Source organism: Carassius carassius, chromosome 48, assembly GCF_963082965.1.
Source record: "Carassius carassius chromosome 48, fCarCar2.1, whole genome shotgun sequence".
NCBI classification, from domain to species: Eukaryota; Metazoa; Chordata; class Actinopteri; order Cypriniformes; family Cyprinidae; genus Carassius; species Carassius carassius.
Window position 1 is genome coordinate 826,041 of NC_081802.1, and position 27,790 is coordinate 853,830.

General features: G+C 38.0%; 2 protein-coding genes across 2 annotated transcripts; one reads left to right on the forward strand and one right to left on the reverse strand.

Moving 5' to 3' along the window:
- The first annotated feature begins 3,071 nt into the window (after nucleotides 1-3,071).
- Nucleotides 3,072-12,868, forward strand: LOC132131777 (calcium/calmodulin-dependent protein kinase type 1D-like). The gene is made up of 14 exons (XM_059543888.1): nucleotides 3,072-3,201; nucleotides 3,504-3,632; nucleotides 4,813-4,914; nucleotides 7,504-7,629; nucleotides 9,222-9,296; nucleotides 9,384-9,522; nucleotides 9,599-9,722; nucleotides 9,808-9,883; nucleotides 9,962-10,074; nucleotides 10,252-10,330; nucleotides 11,372-11,459; nucleotides 11,534-11,841; nucleotides 12,158-12,261; nucleotides 12,343-12,868. The coding sequence occupies exons 3-13, from the start codon at nucleotides 4,829-4,831 to the stop codon at nucleotides 12,228-12,230; spliced, it is 1,287 nt and encodes a 428-aa protein (XP_059399871.1). The 5' UTR covers nucleotides 3,072-3,201; nucleotides 3,504-3,632; nucleotides 4,813-4,828; the 3' UTR covers nucleotides 12,231-12,261; nucleotides 12,343-12,868.
- Nucleotides 12,869-18,926: 6,058 nt separating this feature from the next.
- LOC132131644 (proteoglycan 4-like) lies at nucleotides 18,927-26,609 on the reverse strand. The gene is made up of 5 exons (XM_059543703.1): nucleotides 26,495-26,609; nucleotides 24,737-24,825; nucleotides 22,764-22,851; nucleotides 20,453-22,586; nucleotides 18,927-19,557 (listed from the first exon to the last, which is right to left on the reverse strand). Exons 1-5 carry the CDS (start codon nucleotides 26,571-26,573, stop codon nucleotides 19,458-19,460), a joined length of 2,490 nt encoding a protein of 829 aa, XP_059399686.1. The 5' UTR covers nucleotides 26,574-26,609; the 3' UTR covers nucleotides 18,927-19,457.
- Nucleotides 26,610-27,790: the final 1,181 nt, after the last annotated feature.

The following is a 27,790-nucleotide window of genomic DNA, read 5'->3' on the forward strand; positions in this document are numbered from 1 at the left end:
TATTAATATTTATTAGTTTGGTTGTGTAATTCACTGCACACAGTGAGTTCTGTAGCGTCCTCTTGTGGCCAGGTTTGAAAATACACCATGCATGTACAGTGCTTTTATTAGGATTTCACAACCTTGATGATGATAATAATTATAACATATATGAAACATTTTATTAAAAAAAGTAAATTACTTGTTTTAATTATTTGCAACAAAAAACAAAACAAAAAACAATTTAATTTGGTTGTTTAAATATTAGTATAACTCGAAGGCTAGGAAAATAACTGCTATTTTTTAAAATTAATTACATCATTATATTTTATATGAATATTTTTATTGACAACAAAATATTAAAAAAAATAGTTAGGAAAAAGACTTGAACTGTATATTAATTATATTGTTATATTATATATTGTATTACATTAAGTTAATTTATTAAAAATATAAATGATTATTATTATTACTACTGCAAATTGTGAGGTAATTAAATGTGAAAGATATTATATAAAATTATATTACATAATTAATTTTAGGTTTGTGTTTGTCATGATGACAGTTTTATCAGATGATGAATGACCAGCGGTGCACAATACACATTCATCATTAATACTATAGTATCATAACATGCATTTGGACACTAACATTATAATAAAATACTAACTTTAGGCAAGGCAAGTTTATTTATATAGCACATTTCCTACACAATGGTAATTCAAAGTGCTTTACATAAAAGAAAGTAAGATCATCATGTTTTTGAGATGATAGTTACTGCTCTGACATGCGTCTGTCTCCAGAATCACACCGAGATCCCTGACTTGATTCTTAGTTGAATCTGAATGTTTTCATGAGTCTTTCTGTTGGATTCTTCTCTGCAGTAGAAGAATCTAGAAAAGTCGTTTCTGGAGAACAAGAAGGCAAGAAGACAGGAGGCAAAAAGTAGCTAAAACTTGACCAAAAAGACTGATTGTTTCCTGCGTGCATTTCTTTTAGACCGGAAGTAGTTCCGGCAGATTCTCCTGTGAACCGTCTAAATGACAGCGTAAAACACTACAGGTAAAACACAAATAGTACTTGGTTATTATTATTATTATTAGTTATTCTCCAGTCAGAACGAGGGGAAGTCCAATTGAGGGGGAGGAGTCAGAACGAGGGGAGGGGTCCAAATTACATGTATTTATCATAATTTATGAGCATATATCATGTCGTTGATCTGCTCTCAGGTGTTTGCAGACGTCTCACGCCACACCAGCGCCCCCTGTTGTCCTGGAAGTCTTCATGCTGTTGGATCGACAGACTGATATTTCTTGTATTTGTTTGGGGATGCTGATGGAGGCTCTTTTAGATCTACTTGTGAGTCTTGGTATAAATAACTAGTGTGGTTATTTAATCTTAGGGCAGTTTCTACAGCAAACAAGCCCAGTGTGAATCCACCAGAAAAGACTTAAAATGAGCATTCTGTGGTGACTGAATCACGAATGAAGAGATATTTTGTTGTATGTGTAATGGACTGGGTTTCCGTCTGATGGCAGTATTTACACTCACTGATTCACTCATAACCGAGCACAGCAGATTCATTTAACTGGATTACAGTGTTCAGTTCACTGAAAGCTTTGTGAATGTGGCTCCACACCTGTGTCCTTAATACAGACTAATGACACTAATAACAGAGATGTTGAGAAGCTTCTGAAATGTTCAGTGTTGCTCATTTCACGCTGCTTTTATTTTCTTCGGTTTGTTTTTGTAATGAATATACTGGACATCTCAGTGAGAGATATTATTATTTATTAAGGAAGCTTAATGCAGTTTATGAATGAAGACATCCATATAATAGCGGTATCAAATGAACCTGATCTGGGTTAGATTAATCTCTCTCATCCTGTGAATCTCAGGGCTTCTTAACCCCGCCCACATCCTGCTGAGTAGCCAATCACAGCTCAGCATGAGAAACGAGATCAGGAAGTGCTCTCTGTTTTCTGGGAAGATTAAACCTTCTCACAGGAGCTGAAATCTACTGCTGATAAAGACTTTGGGAAATCTGTATCAGTGAACTATATTGATCATCTTTAGGGAAATATTTCTCTGACTTTATAATGACTATATTAAGAATTAGATTTAAAAAAAAAAAGGAAAAAAATATTTGTAAGAATTTGATTACATACATTATAGTGTTATTTTTTGTGTTTATGAAACAAGGTACTGAAAGAGGATGAATACCAAACTTCTACTGCGAATTATTATCTTTAGGATAAATATTTATTAGTGAATTGTTTGTTGTTGTTGTTGATTTAATGGTTTTATTATAAATGCTTTTGTTTTGTATTTAATGTTTTTAAGTCTGTATTTCTTTTGACTTTGAAAAACAACGTGCATGACAGAAAATAATGCAAATATAAATATTATTATTATTATTATTAATAATAATGATATTATGTGTTTATAATTTTTTAAAGTATTGAAACTGTGTGCAGATAAAGACAGATGAAGACCATCGCCTTTAGGATTAATATTTATTAATTATTTGTTTTCTTGGTTAGATTTTTTTTTCTGAAAGTCTGATTTCGTAATCAACTTATAGACTTTACAAAACAATGCAAATGACAGTCAAATTGTATTAATTTACAATATAATTATAAAACAATATTATTTTTAATTATTATATTGATTAAATTACTATGCTAGATAATATTATTTATTTTTTATTTGAATTATATAGATCATGTTTTAATTAATTCGATTTTTTTTTTCATCTTTGTAAAACACTGTGGAGCATCACAAAACTATATTACTCTTATTTAAATTATGTTATATAGTATTATATGTTTATAAAATAATTGTTTTCCAAAATATTTGAAGTAGGCCTATTGAAAGAAGATAAATTAATTTAATTTACATTTTTTTTAAAATATGTGATTGTAATAATTGGCATAATTAAGAATAAAAGGGTTTGATTTATCCCTCGAAAAGAAGAGTTTCTGTTATGATTATTGTTGAGCTCCTGTGTAATATGTGAGGTGATCTGATGATGTAACACAGCATGTGTCTTCATGTGCTTCACCAACACTCTCTGTGTCCACTTCTGACACGTTATTATCAACAGATATGAGCGAACTGACTGAGGATAAACACACTCGGCATGAACTCATGCATGATGCAAAAATATATTCGATTATAAGACACTCACTGAAAAGATTCAGTGCTCACCTGGTCACACAGGTGAGTCATGCACACGCACACACCTGCATTTTCGCATTTACTCAAACATTTGCATTCACTGAACTTTTAGATGCTTTTGATTGTTTAATTTTCTGATATCAACAATATAATCTAGATGAGTGATTGAATTCAATCATTGATTATTATTTTACATGGAAGGCGCACACACACACACACATATCAAAGCAGTGCATTTTTGCATACAATTGTAAAACAGTCGGAGATGCTGGAGTAAATCCTTTTCATTTTCGTTTTCAACATAAAACACAAAGATCTTCATCGTTTGCGTCTTTAACTTCAAGCGCAGCTCTTGTGCTTTGTTTGTAATCCGGCGGGTGACGTCACGCGCCTCGGCCCCGCCCCCGGAGCGCGTGCGCGAGCAGGTAGACAGACGCTCGACAGGTGCGTCTCACAGCTCCTGAGCGCTCCAGGTAAGACACTTCTTCACATTCATTCACACTCATTCACATAATCACTGCTGCTTCTGTCTACTTCTGAACTCAGGATCTCGACTGTTGTGAATATTTTGATAGTGACACGTTAAAGATAAAGACATTTAAAAGATAAATGCAAATGATAATCATTAATAAATATGATATAACAATGAGCAGTGTATTCAAGTGTATTACTGTCCTTAACTATTGAAATCCGCGGTAACCAGTTAACTGTTTAACATCATATAATGAAACAATATCTGTTAATGTTATTAAGTAAAGTTATTGTGATATTGGTAGCACTTTGCATTAAGTCTCATTTGTGAACATGAGTTAATGCATTAGCTTAGTACTGTTTTAGTTTGTCTGCTTTAATTTCATGTTTATTTCAATTGTTTCCTTAAGTAATTAGTTGCAACAATTAATTCATTGTGTTGCCTGACATTTCTTTGTAATTAATTGTGAAATTTAATAGCATTTTATAAGATTTTTTTTGCAATATTTATTTTAAAATAAAGCAATTATTAATCTTTGTTACTGTTAGTTACACTGGAAAAAAAGTAACCTAATAAAAGTCTATTAAAAATATGAATTAGCATCACCGAACAAATCTAAATAACTTATAAAACAATTTTTATGGGTTAAATAAATGGTAAAAAATACTTTTTTAGGTAACAACAGAAGGATACCACTTTTAACTGTAATGAAAATTATTGTTTTTGTCAACAGCTCGTTAAAAAATACAATGGTTTTAATATTGTATTATTTAATGTTGAATTAAGAGTAATAAATGCTGTAAAAACATTGTTTAATGTTAGTTCATGTTAACTAATATAGTTAACTAATGTGAACAAATGAAACCTTTTTGTAAAGTGTTACCGTGAAATATCACTAAAGCATTTTTAGTTTAGTTCGTTTGAACAGAACATTTTAGTGATTTGATTTAATGAGTAGCTGTTGATCACGAGTCAGTTTTTCTTCAGATATCAGTGTGAGAGTTAATGCAATAACCTACATAGAGAGGTCAAAGGTCAGAGATTAAAACTCACGCTCATTAGCACGAGCTTCTCATTTCTATAAGAGTCGAGTCAGACTTGTGCAGGATTAGGAGCGTGAAGACACGCATGTGATGATTCTGTAAGAGTCATCATGCTGAATTAAGCTGTGTCTTCTGCAGGAATCAGTTTGTGACGATGGGTCGGAAGGAGATCGACTGCAGCTGGAAGAAAATCACCAGCAACATCAAGGACATATTCGACTTCAAGGAAGTTCTGGGCTCGTAAGTACCGAACACGCTGATGTTTTCTGAGTAGATGTAGTGTGCTGAGTCAGAAGTCAGAAGCTTGAGCGTTATTACAGGATCAGCAGCTTTAGCTCTCAGAGGACACACATGCCTTCCACAGCACTGAGAGACACACAGATTAACGGATTGAGGCCCAGTGAAGCCCTTCATCCTCTGGCTCCTATTGAGAAATACCTGCAGGAACCGGTTTGCAGTGAGAGAGAATATTACAGGCCACTCTTGGGCGTTGTGAGGTGTTATGAAGCTTCATGAAGCATTATGAGATGAGACGAAGTCTTCTGAAATCTAATGAAGCGTTACAAAGCTTTCTGAATTGTTATGAGGCTGTGAGAGGGACTGTTATCTCTTACGAAGGTTTGTGAAGGGTTATGAAGCTTAATACATTGCAAGGGAACTGAAATGTGTTATAAAGCGTTGTAAAGTGAGCCGGTAAGAGGCATTGTGAAGTGTTACAGTATGAAGTGTTATGAAGCATTATGAGAAGTAACGAAGTTTTATGGAGCATTATGATTATGTATATGTATATATGTTTTTAGGAAACATTATAAGCTCTTTGAAATGTTATGAAGCTTTACGGGGCACTTTTATCTCTTATGACACATTATGAAGGGTTATGAGGCACTATGAAACTTTATGAAATTTAATGAAGCTTTATGGAGCACTACATTGTTTTATGATGCATTGTAAGGCAATACCGAACAATTAAATGAGGCTCTGTAATAGGGCTATAAAACTTTATGAAGCATTATGAGATGTTATAAAGCTTTATGGAACACGTTAAGGTATTAGAAAGTGTTATAAAGCATTATAAAGTTTTATACATATGTAAGCTCTTATGACACTTTATGAAGGGTAGTGAAGCATTATGGAGCACTATAAGACATTAGGAAGCTTTGTAAGCTTGTACTGAACTACTGTGATGCATTGTGAAGTAAATGGATCATCAAAGCAGTGTATGAAGCTTTATGGAACTCTATAAGGTGTAAAAAAGATTTGTAAGGGATAATGAATCATTATGAAGCAGTGCTGTGAAGTTTTATGAAACAAACTGTTCCGAAATGTTATAAAGCTTTAAGAAGCACTGTAAGATCTTATGGCACTTTGTTAAGGGCTATGAGGCATTATGAGGTTGTTATGAAGCTTTATGAAATATGGGGCACTAAAAGGTGTTTTAAAAAGCATTTTATTACATTGCTGAACCATTAAATTAGATATCATGAAGTGTTATGAAGCTTTATGAGTCATTACAAAGAATTATAAAGTGGTCCAATATAGCTATGCTATGAAGCTTAAAGAGACAATATAATGTCACTTTATGCCACTTTATGAAGGGTTATGATGCTTTATAGAGCACTATAAGTGGTTAAGAAGCTTCACAAGACATACTGAACCACTGTGAGGCAATACGAAGGATTAAGAAACTATATAAAGCATAATTAGTTGTTATGAAGCATTACAAAGTGTTATGAAACTTTATGGAGCATTATGAAATGGTGTGAAACATTATGAGGCATCATAAACTCATATGAAGTTGTATGAAGTGTTGTAAAACGTTTTGGAATATTATGAGGTGCTAAAATAATCTGGAGTATTATGAAGGCAGTATGAGGTGTTACAAATCTTTGTGAGGAACAGAGATGAATTAATGGGTGAATCTTTGTGAGGCATTATAAAGCGTTATACAGCTTTATGAGATATTGTTTGACTTTATGAGTCATGAAGTGTTTTGAATGATTTGTAAGTTGATCTTCAGAGAGGTTTGTCAGTAGTTTGTTGACCGTGTCAGCGTTAGTGCGTCTCTCTCTCTCTCTGGACACCTGTTAATCTTCATCTGCCCGTGAGTGAGACACAGACATCAGAGAACATCCTGACACTGGTCAATTAAAGGATTACTGAGCGGTGAATGTAAGTGGGTTTACTGAGCTACTCCACAGGGACATATTTGCATCCAGAAGAGAACTAAATCTTATGAGTCTTTGCTAGTTCTGTTAAGGTTATAGACAGATTACTGTAACATTTTCAGAACTTCTAGAATGAGTGCTTTAATTGGATTCTGGACACATTTATGTTGATTACAGCACGTTTGGAGAATCACCCACTCATCATTTGGCAACGGCCAAACGGAGACTAATGTAATAATCTCTGCTGTAGGAGTCTGCGTTCACACATAGATGGTTTGAGAATGTGCAAAGCATGGTGAGAACATGTTGCTAAGCCATTGCAGTGTTCTGGGTGGTTGCTAGGGTGTTCTGGATTAAAGGCATTGTGGGTAATCAGTCATGAGGGGCAGCACTGGGCCTCTTATATAACACACAGTAATCCTCCTCTTAGGAGAGTTATTCATGGGACAGGTGGACTCAAGATGGACAGGGTGGGTTCAAGTCTTCACTGTAACAGGCTGGACACACACAGCATGGCCTTGTGCCGATGGATTAGCACTGATCTCCATGCACTGAACTTAAAGCTCACTGGGAGTCCAACATTTAGAGCTTCACATACTGCAGAAAAGATTCTGTTGTTGTTTATGGGGTAACAATGTTCATATCCCTTTAACTGTTTCTTCAGGGGCTCGTTTTCTGAGGTCTACCTGGTGAGAGAGAGAAAGACCGGGAATTTCTATGCCCTGAAGTGTGTGAAGAAAAAACAGCTGCACCACTCGAACCTCGAGAACGAGATCAAAGTGCTGAAGAGGTACAAGAAAAAACCACAGACCAGTAGCACCGACACTACAGACCACTAAGACAAACACTACAGACCATAAATATCACAGACTACTAAAATAAACACGCAGATTACAAATAGAATTATCACTGACTATTATCACTAAGACTACAGACCATAAACACAAAAGAACACTACAATAAAGCACTCAGATCACAAATATAATCATCCATTTTCACAAACACTACAGACCATAAATAGCCTAACACAGACCACTAACATAAACACCACCAACCAATAACACTCACACTACACACCACAAACATCACAGACCACTAAAATCACAGACGATAAACATAAACACCATCACCAATTAGAATAAACCTCAAACATAAAAATTATAGCCCTTAAACACAGACCATAAACACCAAAGACTGTGAAACACACTACAGACTGGCTACAGACCGTAAACATAAACATCGTTCACAACATGATTGTGACATGATCAGACATGATCACAGTCACAGACTACTACCACAAAAGACTACTGACATAAAAACATTGATGCAAACCATAAAATCCACAGACCATAAACACCACAGACCACAAACACCACAGAACATAAACACAACAGACCATAAAAACCACAGACCACAAACACCACAGACCATAAACACGATAGACCATAAACACCACAGACCAGAAACACCACAGACCACAAACACCACAGACCATAAACACCACAGACCACAAACACCACAGACCACAAACACCACAGACCACAAACACCACAGACCATAAACACCACGGACCACAAACACCACGGACCACAAACACCACGGACCACAAACACCACAGACCACAAACACCACGGACCACAAACACCACGGACCACAAACACCACGGACCACAAACACCACAGACCACAAACACCACAGACCATAAAAACCACAGACCACAAACACCACAGACCACAAACACCACAGACCACAAACACCACAGACCACAAACACCACAGACCACAAACACCACAGAACATAAACACAACAGACCATAAAAACCACAGACCACAAACACCACAGACCATAAACACGATAGACCATAAACACCACAGACCAGAAACACCACAGACCACAAACACCACAGACCATAAACACCACAGACCATAAACACCACAGACCACAAACACCACAGACCACAAACACCACAGACCACAAACACCACAGACCACAAACACCACAGACCATAAACACCACGGACCACAAACACCACGGACCACAAACACCACGGACCACAAACACCACAGACCACAAACACCACGGACCACAAACACCACAGACCACAAACACCACAGACCACAAACACCACAGACCATAAACACCACAGACCATAAATACCACAGACCATAAAATCCACAGACCATAAAAACCACATACCATAAAATCCACAGACCACAAACACCACAGACCATAAAAACCACAGACTATAAAATCCATGGACCATAAACACTACAGACCATAAACGCAAACTCTTCTTAAACACCACAGACAACAACCCCTAAAACTACTGACAAAACACTACAAACCAGCATTAAACACCAAGTCTCTCTCTCCGTCTTTCAGGATAAAGCATGATAATGTGGTGGGACTGGAAGATTTCTACGAAACGAGGACGCACTATTACCTGGTCATGGAGCTGTACGTGTTTGATAAAGCCTGAAATATACACACAAACACAAACCCACACAGCTTTTTAGTGTCGTTTTAACATGTTTTTGTGTGAAGGGTGTCGGGCGGAGAGCTCTTCGACCGTATTCTGGATCGAGGTGTTTACACAGAAAAAGATGCCAGCCGTGTGATCAAACAGGTCCTGGAGGCCGTTTCCTACCTGCATCAGAACAGCATCGTCCACAGAGACCTGAAGGTGAGAGAGGACGATCTTCTAGCATTCAGTTTTTTAATGAAATATCATTAACTGCCGTGGTTTTGTCCATCCGTAGCCTGAGAACCTGCTGTACTACAGTCCAGATGAGAACGCCAAGATCATGATCACTGACTTTGGCCTGTCCAAGATGGCTGATCACGGCGTGATGTCCACAGCCTGTGGAACACCAGGATATGTTGGTATGAATAGTTTTACACAACCAAAACATCATTACATTTCCATTAAGTTGCTTCTAATGTTCACGATTCTGGTGTTTCTCCTCAGCTCCAGAGGTTCTGGCTCAGAAACCGTACAGTAAAGCTGTGGACTGCTGGTCTATCGGTGTCATAACCTACATCTTGTGAGTCTGGGCTCATGTAGACTCTTCTGGGAGACATTCAGTTGTGTTTTTCCTTCAATCTCTTATGTTTTTGTTTAGGTTGAGCGGCTACCCACCGTTTTATGAGGAGAACGAAACACGCCTCTTCTCCAAAATCATGAAGGCAGAATACGCCTTCCACTCTCCGTACTGGGACGCCATTTCTGAGTCAGGTGCGTCACAGACACTTTATAGACGCAGAAGCCTCATAAACATGAAAAGACATTACTGCCACCTGGAGGCCATCAGCCGCATTACAAACTCAACTCCTGTAGAGATAATTCAGACATAGATCTCTTTTTCCCTGTGAATATTTGTGATTTAACTCTTTCTACTTTTGATTTTTGCAGCGAAGGACTTCGTCAGGCACATGCTGGAGAAAAACCCTAATAAACGCTTCACCACTGAACAAGCGCTCAGTCATGCATGGTGAGAAACACGACACCACATCTCAGAGATTCTCAGTACTGTTTTACATGAATAAACATGAACAAACAAATGTTTTTATGAATAGATATAGTGAAGCATGGTAAAAACAGACTACATTTTATGTTTAAATAATGGTTAAACAAATAAACGACTATATAATAATATAAATATAATGATGATATAATGATCAATAATGAGCATGCATATTTTGAAATATGTTGATTTATGAAAAAAACTTACTGTATCGTCAATAAACATTCATATGCATGAATAAGAAAACTAATGCATAAAACAGGCAGATTCATGATCGAGTATACAAATTTATGAATAAATCTTTTTAAAACATATACAGTTCATTCATGAACACAGATGGAATAAACAAACTAATGCATAAACATGCATATTTATGAATAAATACACTTTTTATATTTTAAATAAGCATGTTGATTCATAAATAAACACTAATTAATGAAAAACATACTTATTTGTGAATAAACAAAAAAAACATGCTGATAAATAAGTATACTGATACATAAATAAATATACTGATTTATGCATAAACACAGATTCATGAAAAAATGGTATGTTGAATCAGCGCATATTTTAATAAATAATGCATGAAACATGCAGATTCATGATTTATGAATAAACATACATTTTAAAATATGCATGTTGATTATTCATACATGTTTGTTATTTGATAAGTATGACTAATCATTAAATCAAAGTTTATTTATTAAGCATGCTGATTCATAAGTATACAGTTTTATAAATAAACATTTATTTTTAAAATAAGCATGCTGCTTTATGAATAAACAGCCATGATGAATGCATGTATAAACAAACTAATATATACAGTAAACATATATTAAGATTCACAAATAACTTTGTAATAACTTGTGCATAAACACTGATTCATGCAAAAACATGGTGTGATAAGTTAAACTAATGCATAAAAACATGCAGCTTGATAAATAAGTGATCAGATTTCTGAATCAACATGCTGTATGATGAATGAATGTGGCTGGTCTGTGTGTGCAGGATCATTGGAGACACGGCGCACAATAACAACATCATTCAGTCCGTCGGTGAACAGATTCAGAAAACCTTTGCCAAATCCAAGTGGAAGGTGAGAGATGGCAGATCATCGATTCTCTCGTTCTGTCTGTGAATTCTGAATTATTGACGGTGCATGTGTTTCAGCGAGTCATTAATGCGACGGTGGTGGTCAGTCACATGCGGCGTCTGCAGCTGGCCCACGCTGACCCTCCGGCCCCCGCTCCACTGATCCAGGTGCTGGACGTCTCGTCCCCCGGCCCGCCCTCGGATGAGCTGGACACCAATGGGAACCCCTCGTGCAGTCACATGACCCTGTCACCTCAAGCTGATGTCAGCAGGGGCCGGGGCCCGCTCAAGGCCTGTAACAGTGAGCCGATGCACGCGCTGGTCATCTGTGAGACGGGGCAACACGTGTACTGCTCCGAGTCCGAACTGCCCAGCGCCGCCAACAGGTGCAAACCTCCCCAATTATATCAGTCTATCAATTGATCTGTTTTTATTTACATATATCTTTAATTGAGATTCGTCCATCATTTGGGGGCATTTCAAAGAACCGGTAGCAATGCATTCTGGGATAACATTGTCCATGAAGAATGAATATGATGATGCCTTTGTATATAAGTATAAAATTGATTAATGCAAAAAAAAATATCTGATATCTTAAACTATATTGCAATTTATTGTGTTTAATGACTAGAATATATTTATGTAATTGGCTGAAGTTGATTACTTAAATTATAAAATGATACTTTTCTCTCTCTGTTTCAGATCAGACAGAGTGACGTGTTGCACAGATGAGCGGGGCCAGTCACTGCAGACCGGGGTTTGCTCTGTGATGTGATGGGCTGATTGACAGCTGTCAGTCAAATGAAGTGAGTAGGGCTCCGGCTGCCGCTTTGAGCGTCCTGTGACAGTAAAGGTGTGTGACATCCCGTCTTCTGTGTCTCTCTCATATCCTGCGCTCGTAGGATGATCAAGTGTGTGTTCTTCATGGACGTTTCGGGGTCGGCCGCACGTCGGATCCACACGAGTGCCAATCGCACACATATCTGCATCTCAGATCTTCATCTCTCACTAGTGAAAGTGTTACTTCTGTCATTTCAAGCAGATTGAGAATGTCATTTCTCTCAGGAATTCAGGACAAGACAGGTTTATTGTATTATTTTACGTATATACATGTACGATAGTTGCATTTGGGCCGATGCCAGTGCATCATGGGAAGGGCCACTGTGCCACTGTTTTACTGCGAGCGGCGGCGGGTTTGAGTGTTTTTAATTTAAGAAATCTTATTTTCTTATTTCAAACTCATGCTCACTGTTGTATTCATAATATTTATGTCTGATAAATGCATATAAGATGATTTTATGTGTTATTTAGGGGCTTATTAAGTCGGTATCAGCACAGAGCCCTGCTGTACCCCATAAACACGCTGCTCTATGTCTGTATTTAAATATATAAAATAAAGCTATTTACACACCAGTGTAATGTCCTGAAGAATTAATCTGTGTTTAGATGCCATTGTCAGGATGTGTGTGCTGAGCATTATGGGATGCGTGTAGTGGACACTACCTTTCAGAGCCTGCATGATGTCACTGGTGTCCTTCATCAGAGACTCCGCCTCCTCTCCAGCGCCTGTAAGTGGGCGGAGTCTTCCCCCGCTCAGTGTTTGCAGCGGCTGCATGTTTCAACTGCTCAAACTCCTTCTTCAGCGCTTCCAGATCCTGAAACACATAAGAGCTCACTAACTAGGGCTGTCAAGACACTCAGAATTTTATCTAATAATTAATTATTCAAATGAATCTCAAATTAATTGCATATCAATCAAAGTCATTATTGTGCTGTGTAAGTGTTAGATTATTGTGTTTTTTATAAATATAAAACTAAAACTGTCAGTAGGTAGCAACAAGTCACTGTGCTAATGAGTGAGTCTTTGAATCATTCAGTCAACCAATTCATTCAAACAGCTGATTCATTTGGAATTGAAGCAAGTGAGTGTCTTCATGAGTGAATCACTGAATCATTAACTCACTTGATTTATAAATAAATATAATTAAATATTATAAATGTAAATATTATTTGTTTTTCTAATTTCCTAAATTACAAATCAATAAATTACACCATATTTTAACAATTTACAATCTGTTGCCGTGTTAATTTATACAAATAATTAATAAATATATAAAAAGACACTGAGTTAATATAATAGGTTATATATATTAATTTATGTGTATTAATAAATTCATTAATTACAAATAAATAATTTAATTTTATGAGTATTTATTAGTTTATTATTTATTAGTAATCGCGATTAATCAGATCCAAAATAAATGTTTTTGTTTGCATACTTTGTTTGTGTACTGTGTATATTTGTTATGTATATATAAATACACACACATACAGTATATACTTGTGTGAGTTTATATGAGTGTTTGTGTGTGTGTGAGAGGGAGTGTGCGAGAGAGGGTTTCTCTCTCTCACTGTGTGTGTGTGTGTGTGTGTGTGTGTGTGTGAGAGAGAGAGAGAGAGTGTTTCTCTGTGTGTGTGTAAGAGAGAGAGTGTTTCTCTCTCTCTTACACACACAGTGTGTGTGTGTGTGTGTGTGTGTATGTGTGTGAGAGCAGATGTTCCTCCTGTGGAATCTGCTGAATGTGTTTGTGTTGTGTCTGCAGCTTCTGTGCTCTTCTGATCCAGTGCTGCACGTTCACAGACGTCTGGAACATCACAGCAGGATTTACCCAACACAAGTTTAAAGCTTATTTTCACCTGCTTTATGTGCTTGATTCAGTCGTCGGGCATGCAACGGATAATTCTGGAACCAACCACAATCACAGTGACTCACTGAAGTGTGTGACTAATACAAATGTGTGTTTGATCCGATATACTGTGAGTGTGTTCAGATGTCCAGTTAGACGCCGTCTCTTTAAGAACCGTGGGAAACTCCAGCTTCACAATCACTAACAGCTTGTTTTGCTGGTCGATGTTCTAAATAATCTGATTAATGTTGCCTTTCGCTCTGGAATTTCCAGCCTCTCACACTCACGACTGAACTCATATTCACATCATTTATGCATTTAGCAGACGCTTTCATCCAAAGCAACTTACAGTTCATTCAGGCAAACATTTTTTACCTAACGTTTTACTTCCCTGGGAATCGAACCCACAACCTTGTGCTGCTAACACAATGCTCTACCACTTGAGCCACAGGAACATCATGCTTATAATACTAATGTAAGGCTCTGATTGGCTTGTGGATGATAACTGGGGTGATGGGTGGTTGACCAGGCATTCCCTAGCTATGTTGCTAGGGTACCGTGAACGGTTGCCAGGGAGTTGCTAGGATGTTCTATGTTGTTTCCAGGGAGTTACGGGGGTGTTTTAAGTGGTTGTGACTTGCTAATGTGTTTAATGTGGTCACTAAGGTGTTCTGGGTAATCGACAGAGCGTTGCTAGGGTGTTATGGGTGGTTGCTAGGGTGATCTGGGTCATTGCCAGGGAAGTAATAGTGAGTAATGGGTGGTTGCCAGGGCATTGCAAAGGACTATTTTTAATTGCCAGGGAGTGGTTGTTTCTACTGGTTATTAAAGTGTTCTGGGTGCTGCCAGGGTATTGTGGGTGCTGCCAGGGAGTTTCTAAAATGTTATGGGTTGTTGTCAAGGTGTTGCTGAGGTATTATGGGTTGTCGCCAGTGCATTGCTAAGAGTATTATTGTTGGTTGCCAGGGAGTTGTTAGGTTATTTTATGAGGCTACTAAACTGTTCTGGGTGGTTGCCAGGGCGTTGCTAGGAGTATTATTTTTGGTTGCCAGGGAGTTGTTAGGTTATTTTACATGGTTACTAAAGTGTTCTGGGTGGTTGCCAGAGCGTTGCTAAGAGTATCATTGTTGGTTGCCAGGGCGTTGCTAGGTTGTTTACATGGTTTCTAAAGTGTTCTGGGTGCTTGCCAGGGCGTTGCTAAGAGTATTATCGATGGTTGCCAGGGAATTGCTAGGTTATTTTACGTGGTTAATAAAGTGTTCTGGGTGGTTGCCAGGGCGTTGCTAGGAGTATTATTTTTGGTTGCCAGGGAGTTGTTAGGTTATTTTACGTGGTTACTAAAGTGTTCTGGGTGGTTGCCAGAGCGTTGCTAAGAGTATCATTGTTGGTTGCCAGGGCGTTGCTAGGTTATTTTACATGGTTTCTAAAGTGTTCTGGGTGCTTGCCAGGGCGTTGCTAAGAGTATTATCGATGGTTGCCAGGGAATTGCTAGGTTATTTTACGTGGTTAATAAAGTGTTCTGGGTCGTTGCCAGGGCGTTGCTAGGATCGTATGGGAGGTTGTGGGTGAAGTTAATGTTTGTTACTAAGTGTTACTGATGGTTGCTAGGGAATTATAATGGGATCTTGCCTTTCTTTCTTTAACATTGCATTTCATAATAAAATAGAACAGAATAGAGCTGAATATGTGACCCAGTGGTCTCAATAAAGCAAATAAAGCATCCTAATCTAGACACAGTGACTGTGTTGGACATGTGTGTGTGCCTGCGTGCGTGCGTGCGTGCACGTGCGTACGTGTGTGTGTGTGTGTGAGTGCGTGTGAGGTCAGCTGGAGTCTCTCCCAGCAGCTGATCATGTTCCTCACGTCTCTGTGGTGGATTGAGCCGGGATCTGCTGTATAAAGGCTGAATAACAGAGTCACAGAGCCGAGCTCAGAACTGGACTTCAGCAGGTGAGCAAACACTCACACTGATCAGATGCTTCATGTGTCTGATGATCAGCTGAACCGTGTTCTCTGAACAGATCGGATCATCATGGAGATGGTTAGGGAGCTGTTTCCTTTCCTCAGAGAGATGTTGAGCCAGAAGCCGAGTCGTGGTCTCCTGAAGGTCTATCTGGTGGGCTCGCTCCTGGCGGTCCTGGGGTCAGTTTTAGGGCTCCTGGAGCTGGTGTTTCAGCCCTTCGGCTCTGATGACCCGGAGCTCAGCTCTGATGACTCGACGGGATGAACACAGACTCTCTGAAACCACGTTCAGAAGCTCTGCTGACCGGATACATGCCTTCTAAAGACACTCCAGACCCGTCCTGCAGGAGGGATGATGTTTATGTCGCACCAGAGACCAGATCCGAGGTGGTCTGAGTGAGGTTTCAGCATGTTTATCATCACTGTGAGCTCTGTTAAGCGTCTGTGATGATCACTGTGATTGCACATACACACTGTGAACTTAACGCGCTTTAAGGTTTTGTATTTAGAGATGCACCATGACTTAATGTATATCAGTATATGATTTTTTACTTAATATTTATTTTCAAACCAATAAAGGACTGAGCACATTAACACTTCAACACAGCATGATGCACATTTATGACATTTTAAATTCGCAATAAGATGATTTGTGATTTTAATAACCTACTAAATTGTTATGAAAGTTAATTATTGGCAGAGTGTTTAATGTGTTGTGTGAATAAAACTACTGAAATAAATCAGTGTAAAACTGCATTTGACAGAATGGATTTAAGGTAAAAATATATTTCAATGCGTTTTCGTTCTAATTAATTCTCTCGGAAGAGCATTGAAATGATTTTCTCCCACTTCATATTATTTTAATAATCTGTTTTGCGTCCCCTCTCACAAGTTTTTGAGCGAACGCAACATTTGTTTGCAATTAAATGTAGAACACTGAAACACATTTTCCCTCATATCTCATATTTGTCCTTGTCAGAATGAGGCATTAAAGTGTAACACTGGCGCCTCGAGGAGAAAGACGCCAGTAATTATAAATAAATTTAACACAGTTCATTACCTACGAATGAACAAGCAGCACGTGCATATATGTTAATGTTATTTGTGATGCGCAGCTGTAGTATTTTCAGCATCATTACTCCGGTCTTCAGTGTCACATGATCTTCAGAAATCATTGAAATATGATGATTTATGACAGTAAGTACTGTGGACACAATAATAATTGTATTTGTGTGTGTGGACATCCACTCTGAGAAGAACTACTGTGAAGCTCAAGTGTTTTGTATATTAGAATAACGTGTACCGAGATGTGTTGTTTTACAGATCTTTCTTAGGAATATTGTGCTTTTTCTAAAATTAATTCTATATGTTGTGTTGCTTAAACATCTACCATGTTTTTGACATGCACTACGTTGCTATAATATGTTTCATCGCTGTTTTTGAACATTTACCATGCTAATACCATGCGTCCAAAAATCATTTCGTGTTATTTTAGACACATGGACTGCAGGTCTGGGATCTGAACCAGGAGACCGTCACCAGCTCGAGTAACCGTGAGCAGACAGGAAGTGACGTCACTCACAGACTCGTTGATTATCAATCTCATTTCTTTGTTTGTGAGACGTAATGCGCTCTTTGTAGCAATTATTTCATTATTATTAATAAAATGTATGAATTAAGAAAATTTACTATTATTGCTACTACTATCTAATGTTAGTATAAAAATTATTGTAATTTACGTTGTTTAAATGCAATATTTTACATATATATTGTACATGTGTGTATGTATAGTTACATATACACATTTTGATTGAATGTATTAAAATTTATTAGAAATTAATTTAGATTTACTTAATTTTAAAATATTCATAAATAATAAAAATAGAAAGGTTATTAAAACAATAACAAAGAAAAGGTTATGTGATTTAAATGTATATTTCCAATATTTCATAATTATATTAAATTAAATAGTATTGATTGAATGTAGTAAAATTATTTGAAAATATGGGGGGGGGGGGGTGTTTATATATTTTATATGTAAAAAATATTTTTTGTTTTTACTTATTTTTTATTTTATTTTTTAAATCTCTCTCTCTCTTTCTACACACACACACACACACACACACACACACACACACACACACACACACACGTATGTGTATATATACATTTATTAATATTGATTAAACATAGTTAGAAAATTATTTAAAAAAACCTTAACATTAACATTGAATTTTGTATTCATATTCATGTACTATTGTATTTACATTGTACTCACTGTTAATGTCCTTAAAAAACATTATTTCCACGGTATATGTTCATAAGAAGATAGCAACCTGGTACACATTCATAACAATGGCCTGGTAATATGTAATCTAAGTGATGTAGATTAAGAAATGTGTTCATATCTCGAGAGCACTGATCCGAGTTCATCCCCATCAAATAATGACTCGTGAGTTTAATGCATAATCATAGGAGGATCAAAATACTGCAGAAAATGTGTTTTTTTAATAACAGAAATGGGAATGAATGCTTTTTTCATTTCATATTTGGGTAAACATACATATTTTGTCAAATTTCCAAGATTTATTGTTCAATAAAGTTTCTGTCATCTATGTATTTATGCTCTTGCATGTCTTTATTAGACAATATTGTGGTTATATTCTCACTTTCAGGGGTAACAAATGGTTAAATGTCCAAAATATCAATTTAACATGAACAGTCATACAAAAAAGTTCGCAGATTAATGAATCACTATTATTGACCTATTGCATATATCACACAATTAAACCTGTGGAGACTTCCAGAAAAACCTGTTTTTTTGATTCTTGCTTCAGATATAAAAAAGTGAAAAGCAGCAAAAGAATTATTCTTCATTTTGAAGAACCGTCAGTAATGTGTTCAAGGCATCGCAACCATTTGATCGAAATTACTTTTTATAAGTTAATAAAAATGCATCATGTTTTGACCTGGAAACAATCCAGCACCACTGAAAGAAGCTCTCCTATCGAGAGCCATTGAGTTATTTTGTACATTAATGATTAAAGACAGTCAAAAATATCATGCAAAAATTACAATTACGAACTGATTAACTGGATGAAACCGGATTAAACTAATGACTTGAATTAAATGAAAAGGTTTGACATTAAAATGTGTTACTGTGTATGGCATATACAGGCACAGTTGATCCATTGTTCGATTTTGGCAGCTCTAGAAAGTCTGTGATGAAGCTGCGGAAGAAATGTCCAGGTAGAAAGTTACAGTAATACTTCACCAACAGCAGTAATAAATCTCCAGACCGGGTGCAAATTATTAAATATCTGTCAAGTAAGGCACCTCTCTGGAATAATGGATCAGGACGAACCGTCTTTGATAATCGGTGTTATTGGTTGTTTGGCGCCTGGTGTCACAGTGAATGTCGTTCCAAACTGCTGTTTGGTTGATTGTCCATTACTGAAAGATAAAGAAGAGTTATTCTTAAGTAAACATGTTTTCAAAGTTATAAAAGCATGAAGTATTAGAACTTCAAGTAACTGCCTTTTGATTCCACACTTTATTCAGTAATTCCTCAATATTGAATAACATATGCTGGATTGAAATATGTTAAGTATACATGCATGTATGCTGCATGTTGGTTTGTTTAAGCATCCAAATAAATCAACTTTAGCAGTTTCATGTACATCAGGGCTGGGCAACATTAGTCCTGGAGGGCCACTGGCCAGTAGAGTTTAGCTCCAACCCTAATCAAACACACCTGAACAAGATAAACAATGTCTTCCAGGTCACTAGAAAGCTACAGACAAGTGTGTTTGATTAGGGTTGGAGTTAAACTCTGCATGACTGTGGCCCTTCAGGACCAACGTTGCCCAGCCCTGATGTACACTGTAAATCATAATTGTCATGGAAACAACTGTTGAATGTTGTTCCAGTATCAGAGGGAGTTTATTTATCTTCCTTGTGATTCATCTCAGCTATGTGCATGTGCTGGGAGGGAGGTGTTGACTGTGATGACTAAATGATTGTATGCGTTATTCAAAAGAAAAAAAAAGTTACGTAATCTTTCTGTACAAAATCTAATGTCACTAAGTCTCCTGTGGAAATCTGTTTCTGCCTCAAAGTAAAAAAGAAATAAAAAAGTAATAGCTACTATATTTCTTGTAATTGCAACTACATGTCTCCCAATTGCGACTTTATACCTCACACTGTGAAGCTTTTATTTTTTCCCGCGTATAAAAGTCCTGTCTGATATTTTCAGTCTGTTTCACTCAAAAAGTACACATTACAGAGATGAAATGGATTGAAAATACAGTTTCATGTTGACTTTGTCACTTGTGTTCACTTTGTTTACCTGTTCTGGGATATAGCCGAAGTGGCCAAACTTTGAGCTTTTTTGGCCACTTTGCTTTCCAGCTCCTTCATGTCCAATCCACAGGTTTGCGCCGGCAGGGTGGCACTGCGGTTTGTCGTAGGATTGTATTTGGTAACAGGAGACGTGGCCTCGTCATCAGACAGCGGAGAGTTCCAGTCATCTCCGTTGGTCTCCTGCTCCCTGACAGCTGAGAATTTGGGGTCCATCTCTAGCATCTTCTTCTGCAGGATACTGAGAAGTGTAGCCTGGCTAGCAGAGATGGATGGAGGCACTTGTGCAGGGGGTTGAGTAGGTTTAGTTTGAAAAGGTGGTTTGGGTTGAGTTTGGATATTTGGGGGAGGTCCTGGGGCCTTGGGAGGACAGCTAGGTGGTTTAGGTTTGGGGGGAACGAGGGGGCCATTGGCGATAGGTGGAGGTGTTGGAGGTAGAGAGGGTTTGGCAGGTGTTGGAGCAGGAGCAGGGTGGCCTGGCAGAGAGCCATTGGTGATTGTAATAGGTAAGAGTTTAGAAGGCAGAGGGGCAAGTTTTACAGGGGTTGCAGGAGCCGGGTGACTTGGTAGGGGGCAGTTGGTAATTGGAGAAGGTGTTGCAGGTAAGAAGGTTTTAGCAGGTGGAGGGGCACTTTTCACAGGCGGAGCAGGAGCGCGGTGACTTGGTGGGGGAACTGGAGGTTCCTCCTCAGAGTCTGTGTTGGCAAATTCAGGAGGTGGTGGAATGATGACCAAGTCTTCTCCAGTTTTCAAATCTTTAACGGGGTCACCCAGACCACTAACAGAGCTGCTCATTTGGCTTTGTACAGGGGTTGAGCTTAGCTCTGGCTTTGAGTAGGACACATGTGGAACATCGACTTTAGTTGAAAGTGAGGTGAGTGGTTGCGTGTTTGTGGTCGACTTTAATTGTGCATTGGGACTGTCTGGTGTTGGCTCTCGAGGAATTACAGTGAAGGAGTTTGGTTTTTCTACACTAGGTTGGATCACAGAAGTCACTGGCTCTGTTGAGTTGCTGTTCCGTTGGGACAGAACAGTTCTCTGCTTTTCTCTTTCCTTTGCAGCCATCAGCAAGGCGAAAGGTGAGATGGAGGTCTCTTTTTTTACTGAGCCGTCTGCGCCCCGTTTGTTGAGATGTCGGGGGTTCAAGATAGGGCTGTTCTTGCGCGGCCTGCCAGGGGACTCAACTGGGGTCATCACCTGCCTAACATCAGGAATCCTTTTCTCTATTTTGGGTGAGACTTCGATTGGTGCCGGTACCTCAGTGGGGATGTTTTGTGGTGTTACAGACTCAGGATTGATTTTGGGCTCTACCTTGGCTTGTTCACTTGGAGCTTGTGCCATGTCTGGCTGGTCATACTTTAGCTGAGTGGCAGAACTGTTCCGACGGGCTGGTTTTGTTGGTGGCACGCCTGGTTGGAATGATTCAGCATTTTTCCCACTATTCCCATTGACTACACTAACTGTGTTTCCAGCAGAATCTTCCAGCAGCAGAATGGACTGGACTTTTTTTTCCCTATCTATCTGTCCACCAAGTAGTGTGCTCTTCTGCACCTGATAGAGTTTAGCTGTATTCTGAGGGTTGAAGCTAGATGGTGTTTGGCTGGAAGCAACAAGTGGCACAGGAGTTTGGGATTGGACGTCCAGATTAGGTATGGAGTTCACTCGGATGGGTTTCTGAGGTGCTGCTTTCTGAGCTTTTTCAAGAACAGGTGATGTTTTAACAGGAGGTGGTGGTGGGTTGAACTTGGGGCATTCTGGGAAACCTTGGACATCAAGGCTAGGGAGGGAACCTCTGAGGCTGGAAGTTTCAGATGGAGGTTTTGGAGGAGGCATTGGAGGAGGTTTGAGGGAGGCCAGGTCCAAATCTGCACTGTTATTGGAACTGGTAAGTGATGGTGGTTTTGGGGGTGCCACTGGAGGGGGATGCAGGCTTGCACAATCTAAAGAAGGGTCCATTTCGCCAAAGAACTGTGGTGGGGGAGGGATGAATGATGGAGGAGGTGGGGCTGAAGATGATGGAGGGGGTGGAGGAGCAGAGCTTGGCGGAGGAGGTATAAGTATTTCCCCCTGGAGTAGGTCAGGGACAGAAAGCATCCTTCCATTTACGAGGTTTGTAGTACTTCCTATAAAAAGACAGTGTGAAAATAAAACACAGGCACATTAAAACACGCACTTCAGAATGTTGAAAACATCATTTTTCTTGCTCCTATATATAAGTTCTAGTGTTCCCTTATCAAAGACAAGAAGTTAATAACTATTCCCGGTCATCATGTTTGTTGAGTTCTGTGTTGTGAACTTACCTGTACCATTTATCTTGGGCTCACTTAAGGGTGGAAGAACCGGTACCATGGGAGTTGGAACTGCAGAGCCATGTGCACTCTCAGGCGACTGGGATTTAAAGAGAAGCATGTGTCAGCTACATCTTGATTAAAGGAGACAGTTAGAAGGCAAGGGAGTCTACATAATAACACACCTTTTATTGTAGGTGCCACTGAGTCAGAATTTCTAGGCACCAAACCAACCAGTTTCATAGTTTACGATGATCAAAAAATCTGGATCCCTTCTCTCGACTTAGTGCTTAGGACCTGTCTTAATCTCATACTCTCACGTGGGATGAACAGGGTGAGATAATGTCCCAGATGTGTTTCTGTAAATCAGGTGAGACCTATTCTTGGTCACTCCTCACTAAAACCCCATAATGTGAATGATTGTTTTGAAACATTCAGGTTGCTACAACAAATGCACTGAATGTAATTTATCTACAAAATGTAGCACAACCTGTGTCTGGTAAAAGTCTAATTCAGAAATACTTTGATAATCTTTACTTATAGACAACTTCAGTTGGATTACTATAAAAATGACTCGTCTTTCATTCCAGTCCTTTCAGTTCACTGACATGCAAAAAGGGACACACCCCTTAAACGTGTGTTTGTGTTTCAAGTTTTGCTGTCTTAATGGGATCATCTCCCCAGAAAAATAACACAACTTGACCAAACCTTCAGGTATGGACCTCCTCACAAAGAAAAAAGTCTTCAGTGACCTAACATCATGCATAAGCATTGGTAAAGTTGTGTATAATGATCAGTGGTACAGTTGGTCTACATTTACATGTTTTCCAGATGCTGTTATTCAAAGCAACTTGCGTGAAAATGGGAGTGGTGTTTGTTCATGCAAAAGTCCCTGCTGTGGTTGATTATTGGCTAAATGAGCCCATCTAGAGGGTTTTCACCTGTATTATAGTCCAGAAGGTGAACACTGATTTTCCTTTCTCTTTGGAGCGTTACAAGCTGTTTGTGCATAAATAAGATCCCTAAATGGAGAGGGGCGGAACATTTTCATCACACGCTTGAGGTATTCAGCCAATCACAATGCACAATAGCTGGCCAATCAGAGCACACCTTGCTTTTCAGAACGATGAGCTTTGTAAATATTGTTGCGTTTCTGAAAGGTGGTTCATAGGAGTAACAACAATGTACATTATGTGGAAAATAATGTTTTTTGAACCTTTAGCCACATAAACATTGCATTACACCTAATACGCAACAATGTTTTTTTAGCAATGTCATATGACCCCTTTAACTCTAAAGGTTTAAAACTAACCCTAAATATGAGGTATAATAATAGTAACACTTGCCAATACATACACCAATACATAGGGCAAACCTGGCTAAATCTGGCTGATCTCTTCTGTACACAAACAAAACGTGTATTGAAAACAGCATCTTCAGGTTTGGATAACTCAACCAGAACAAACCTGCATCTGTGTGACTACTAACCTCAGCACGGAACAACCAGATGAACATCTGAATCATTAATATCCTGATCTCATGTAGTGAACGAAAGAATCGCTCAGGTCTGAACATGTTCAGACTGTTTATTACCAACACCCAAAGGGAACATGTTTGCTGTGATGTAGGCATCACCAGGGTGATACAAACCCAAAACTGATGATGATATGTGTGTGTGTGTGTGTGTGTGTGTGTGTGTGTGTGCATGCACTTTATTCTGTCATAGTGAAAGTGTTTTTATATACTAAGGGTGTTTATATACAAAGGTGAGCCATGGTTTTACACTGTTTTTCATACATGCACCATGATTTTATCCTGTTTTCTGGAAATGTACAATGGTTTTAGCCTGTATTTTAGGACATTTGCAAAAGTGAAACCATTACTGCATTGTACCCAGAAAACAGTTTGAATGCTATTTTCTATTTAAGTTAGAAACCATATCATGGGTGAAGTCTTGTCATGTGATCGACGGGTTTGGGACGTACCATGAAGTGTTTGACAGTTGGACGCGAGCGCACTTTGGCGGTTCCAGACTCCGGGATGGCAGCCGTGTTAAACACCAGCTCGGTGTTATCTGAAAAACAAAGATATGTAATTTACCTAGTTAACATGGTAACTAGCAGTCTGTGTGGTGCATGCAGTGTCACTGCTCAAGAACATGTGACCACCAAAACAGCAGAACAACAGGTTCAAATGCATTGTAATCTCTTCATGACAAGTCAAAGGTCAGTGTCTGGTTCGTCTTATCAAACATTCTTGAAAAATCCAAAAATAACTTTCCTAAACACAAACTCCCATTATTTTTCAAAAAAAGGAGTCTTGTGAGTCAGGATTTGAACTCAAGACCTTGTGTTCCATGTATATGACCCGTCAGCACTCTCATAATCTGTTTGGTTATCTGTGTTTGCTCATTAGCGACTTTAAACGCGGTAATGATGTAATTACCAGAGATTCTGCCGCCCTGACTGTCAATCATTACAAACAGGAAGTCTGACCTACATTATGACAGCAGACGTCACAGTTTAATTAAAGTACTGATCTTCCTTCACAAAAATAATAATGAATGTGTATTTTATATGTGTTAGTTATGAAAATCCATAATAGTATAGTGCTTTTAAATATACTATTTGTACCAAAACTCATGTACCATGATATTTACAAGACAACCAAAATACAATAATATTGTATAATGTTATTACAATTTTTTATTACATATCCAAAACCACTATAGTACCATGGTAAATGTCCCAAAACATGGTACTGCAGTGGTACATGTCCAAAATACAATGGTAGTACCATTTTTGTACATGGTATCACTGTTGTACAAATCCAAAACCACTGTATTTTAACGTACATGTCCATAAACATGCTACTATCATGGTATATGCATCAAAACATGATATTATCATGGTAAATGTCCAAAAACATGGTATTACCATGGCATACGTCCAAAAACATGGTACTATCATAAGTCCAAAAATGTGGTACTACCATGTTATAATCCAAAACATGGTAGTATATATCCAAAGGAACATGATATTACCATGATATATATACAAACGCATGGTACTATCATGGTATATGTCCAAAAACATGGTGGTATATGTCCAAAGGAACATAGTCCCTTACGAAAAGTAACCATGATTTCATTGTAGTAAAAATGTAGTAACCATGGTTTTTTTGGTGTATTGATTACCATTTGTATAAAAACAGTTTTACTATAAATACCATAGTTAAACTATGGTAAGTGTAGCAAATGCATGGTTAATTTGTGGTTAACATGGTTTAACCATGTGAACCATGTTTTTTTATTTTTTATTTGTAGTAGCACCATGGTTAATTTTTGGTATTACTATTATATACGTTCAAAAACATAGTACTATCATGGTATATGTCTAAACAAATGGTACTATTATGGTATATGTCCAAATAACATCGTCGTAGTTTTCAGTCAGTGTAACCGGACACGTCACGCACCTCCGGATTAAAAATTTATTATTCGTTTACTGTTTCGCGGTTTTTCTGTCAGAAAATAACTACGTTTTTGCTGCTTACCTGATTTAAAAAAAAAACAAATTAATCCAGAGTCAGTTGTGAATGTTATTCGTGTCCCGGAGAAAGTGTTGAAGTGTGACGCGCTCACGTGCACGCGCGCTCCGTGACAGGTGCAAAGGTCGCGCGACGAACACATTAAACTGATATCATATCTATATAAACTCTGCACCAGAGTGAATCTCTCTTACCCATGTCCCTGATTTCCACATTGGTGTCGAATAGAGATGGACTCTTCCGACCCAGGAAATTGAACGTTCCTTTCTTCATTGTTGTAACGATGATTTAATCCGCAGAGACTGAGATCAGCGTGATTTCATGATTTCATGACTTCAGTGCTTCAGCAGCAGCTGACTGTGAGCTCGAGACCGGCACTGATTCAGAGAAACACTGAGGAGGAGGAAATGATCCCACACCTGAACCGGCCCTGACCCCGCCCACTCTGACAGGTGAACACACACACACACACACACACACACACACACACACACACACACACACACACACACACACACACACACACACACACATGCCCTCACTGTTACTCATTCTGCTTTCTATTTAGAAGAATGAAACCCAAATATTTGCTCAGGAATCATCGGCCACATTTACTGTACCAATGTTTGTATAAATCTTTACATTAATTAATAAACGTGATTTGAAAAGAGTCTTGCACAGGGACTTTTTAAGCATGACTTATCTTTTATTATTTCCAAACTACATATAAATGTATGCTATACCTAATAATTTTTTATTTTTTTTAAACCTATAACATCCAATTAAAAATAACGCATAATAATAACTACCGTAATTTAGTAATTTATAAAATGCAATAGGTTTTTAGAGATAATATAATCATTTAAACTGTCACATTATTTATACATTATTTGTACATGTCACATTAAGTCATGTATTATCAAAAGCTTTATAAATTATGCAAATTTGCATTTATTGCTATATATATTAGATTATGAAGTTTTATAAACTATATATTCTGTTATGAAGTCTGATATTTTCAATGGTTGATATAACTTAGTTATGGAAAACATAATTAGTTTGGATAATAGCAGATATATTTTGTTTTCATATATTTATATGTCGTTTTTTGATATTTATCCGAAGTATATTTATTCTAAAATATGTGAAAATGCTGCTGGTGCACAGGAGAAATCAGGTAGGTATCTGTATAACATCATAAAGCATGTATCATATTGTCTTGAAACTTGAAACCATATTGTTATGCATTAAAGATGGATTAAAAGAGTCCATTAAATGTATTTCAGATAACTTCATGGTGCTCAGAATCCTTGCACTCCTGAGGAATAAAGCGAATCAGAGAGTCATGAGATGATAAATCCCAGCGAGAGTGAGTTGGGCGTATCCCATGATTCCCGGGACTCAGACCGGTCTGTCCTGTTTCTCCAGGTTGTCATGGCGATCGAAGAATGTTCAGAATGTGTGGCAGTTCCTGTGTTCAGCTGCTCGAG

Bases quoted from the DNA above. Each gene is read 5' to 3' on its own strand.
- LOC132131777 (XM_059543888.1), top strand. From the start codon at position 4,829: ATGGGTCGGAAGGAGATCGACTGCAGCTGGAAGAAAATCACCAGCAAC. The intron at 9,297-9,383 runs GTACGTGTTTGA...TTTTGTGTGAAG, and splicing joins TATTACCTGGTCATGGAGCT to GGTGTCGGGCGGAGAGCTCT. The intron at 10,331-11,371 runs GTGAGAAACACG...CTGTGTGTGCAG, and splicing joins CAAGCGCTCAGTCATGCATG to GATCATTGGAGACACGGCGC.
- LOC132131644 (XM_059543703.1), bottom strand. From the start codon at position 26,573: ATGAAGAAAGGAACGTTCAATTTCCTGGGTCGGAAGAGTCCATCTCTA. The intron at 22,587-22,763 runs GTAAGTTCACAA...GTCTTTTTATAG, and splicing joins GCCCAAGATAAATGGTACAG to GAAGTACTACAAACCTCGTA. The intron at 19,558-20,452 runs GTAAACAAAGTG...TTTATCTTTCAG, and splicing joins TCGGCTATATCCCAGAACAG to TAATGGACAATCAACCAAAC.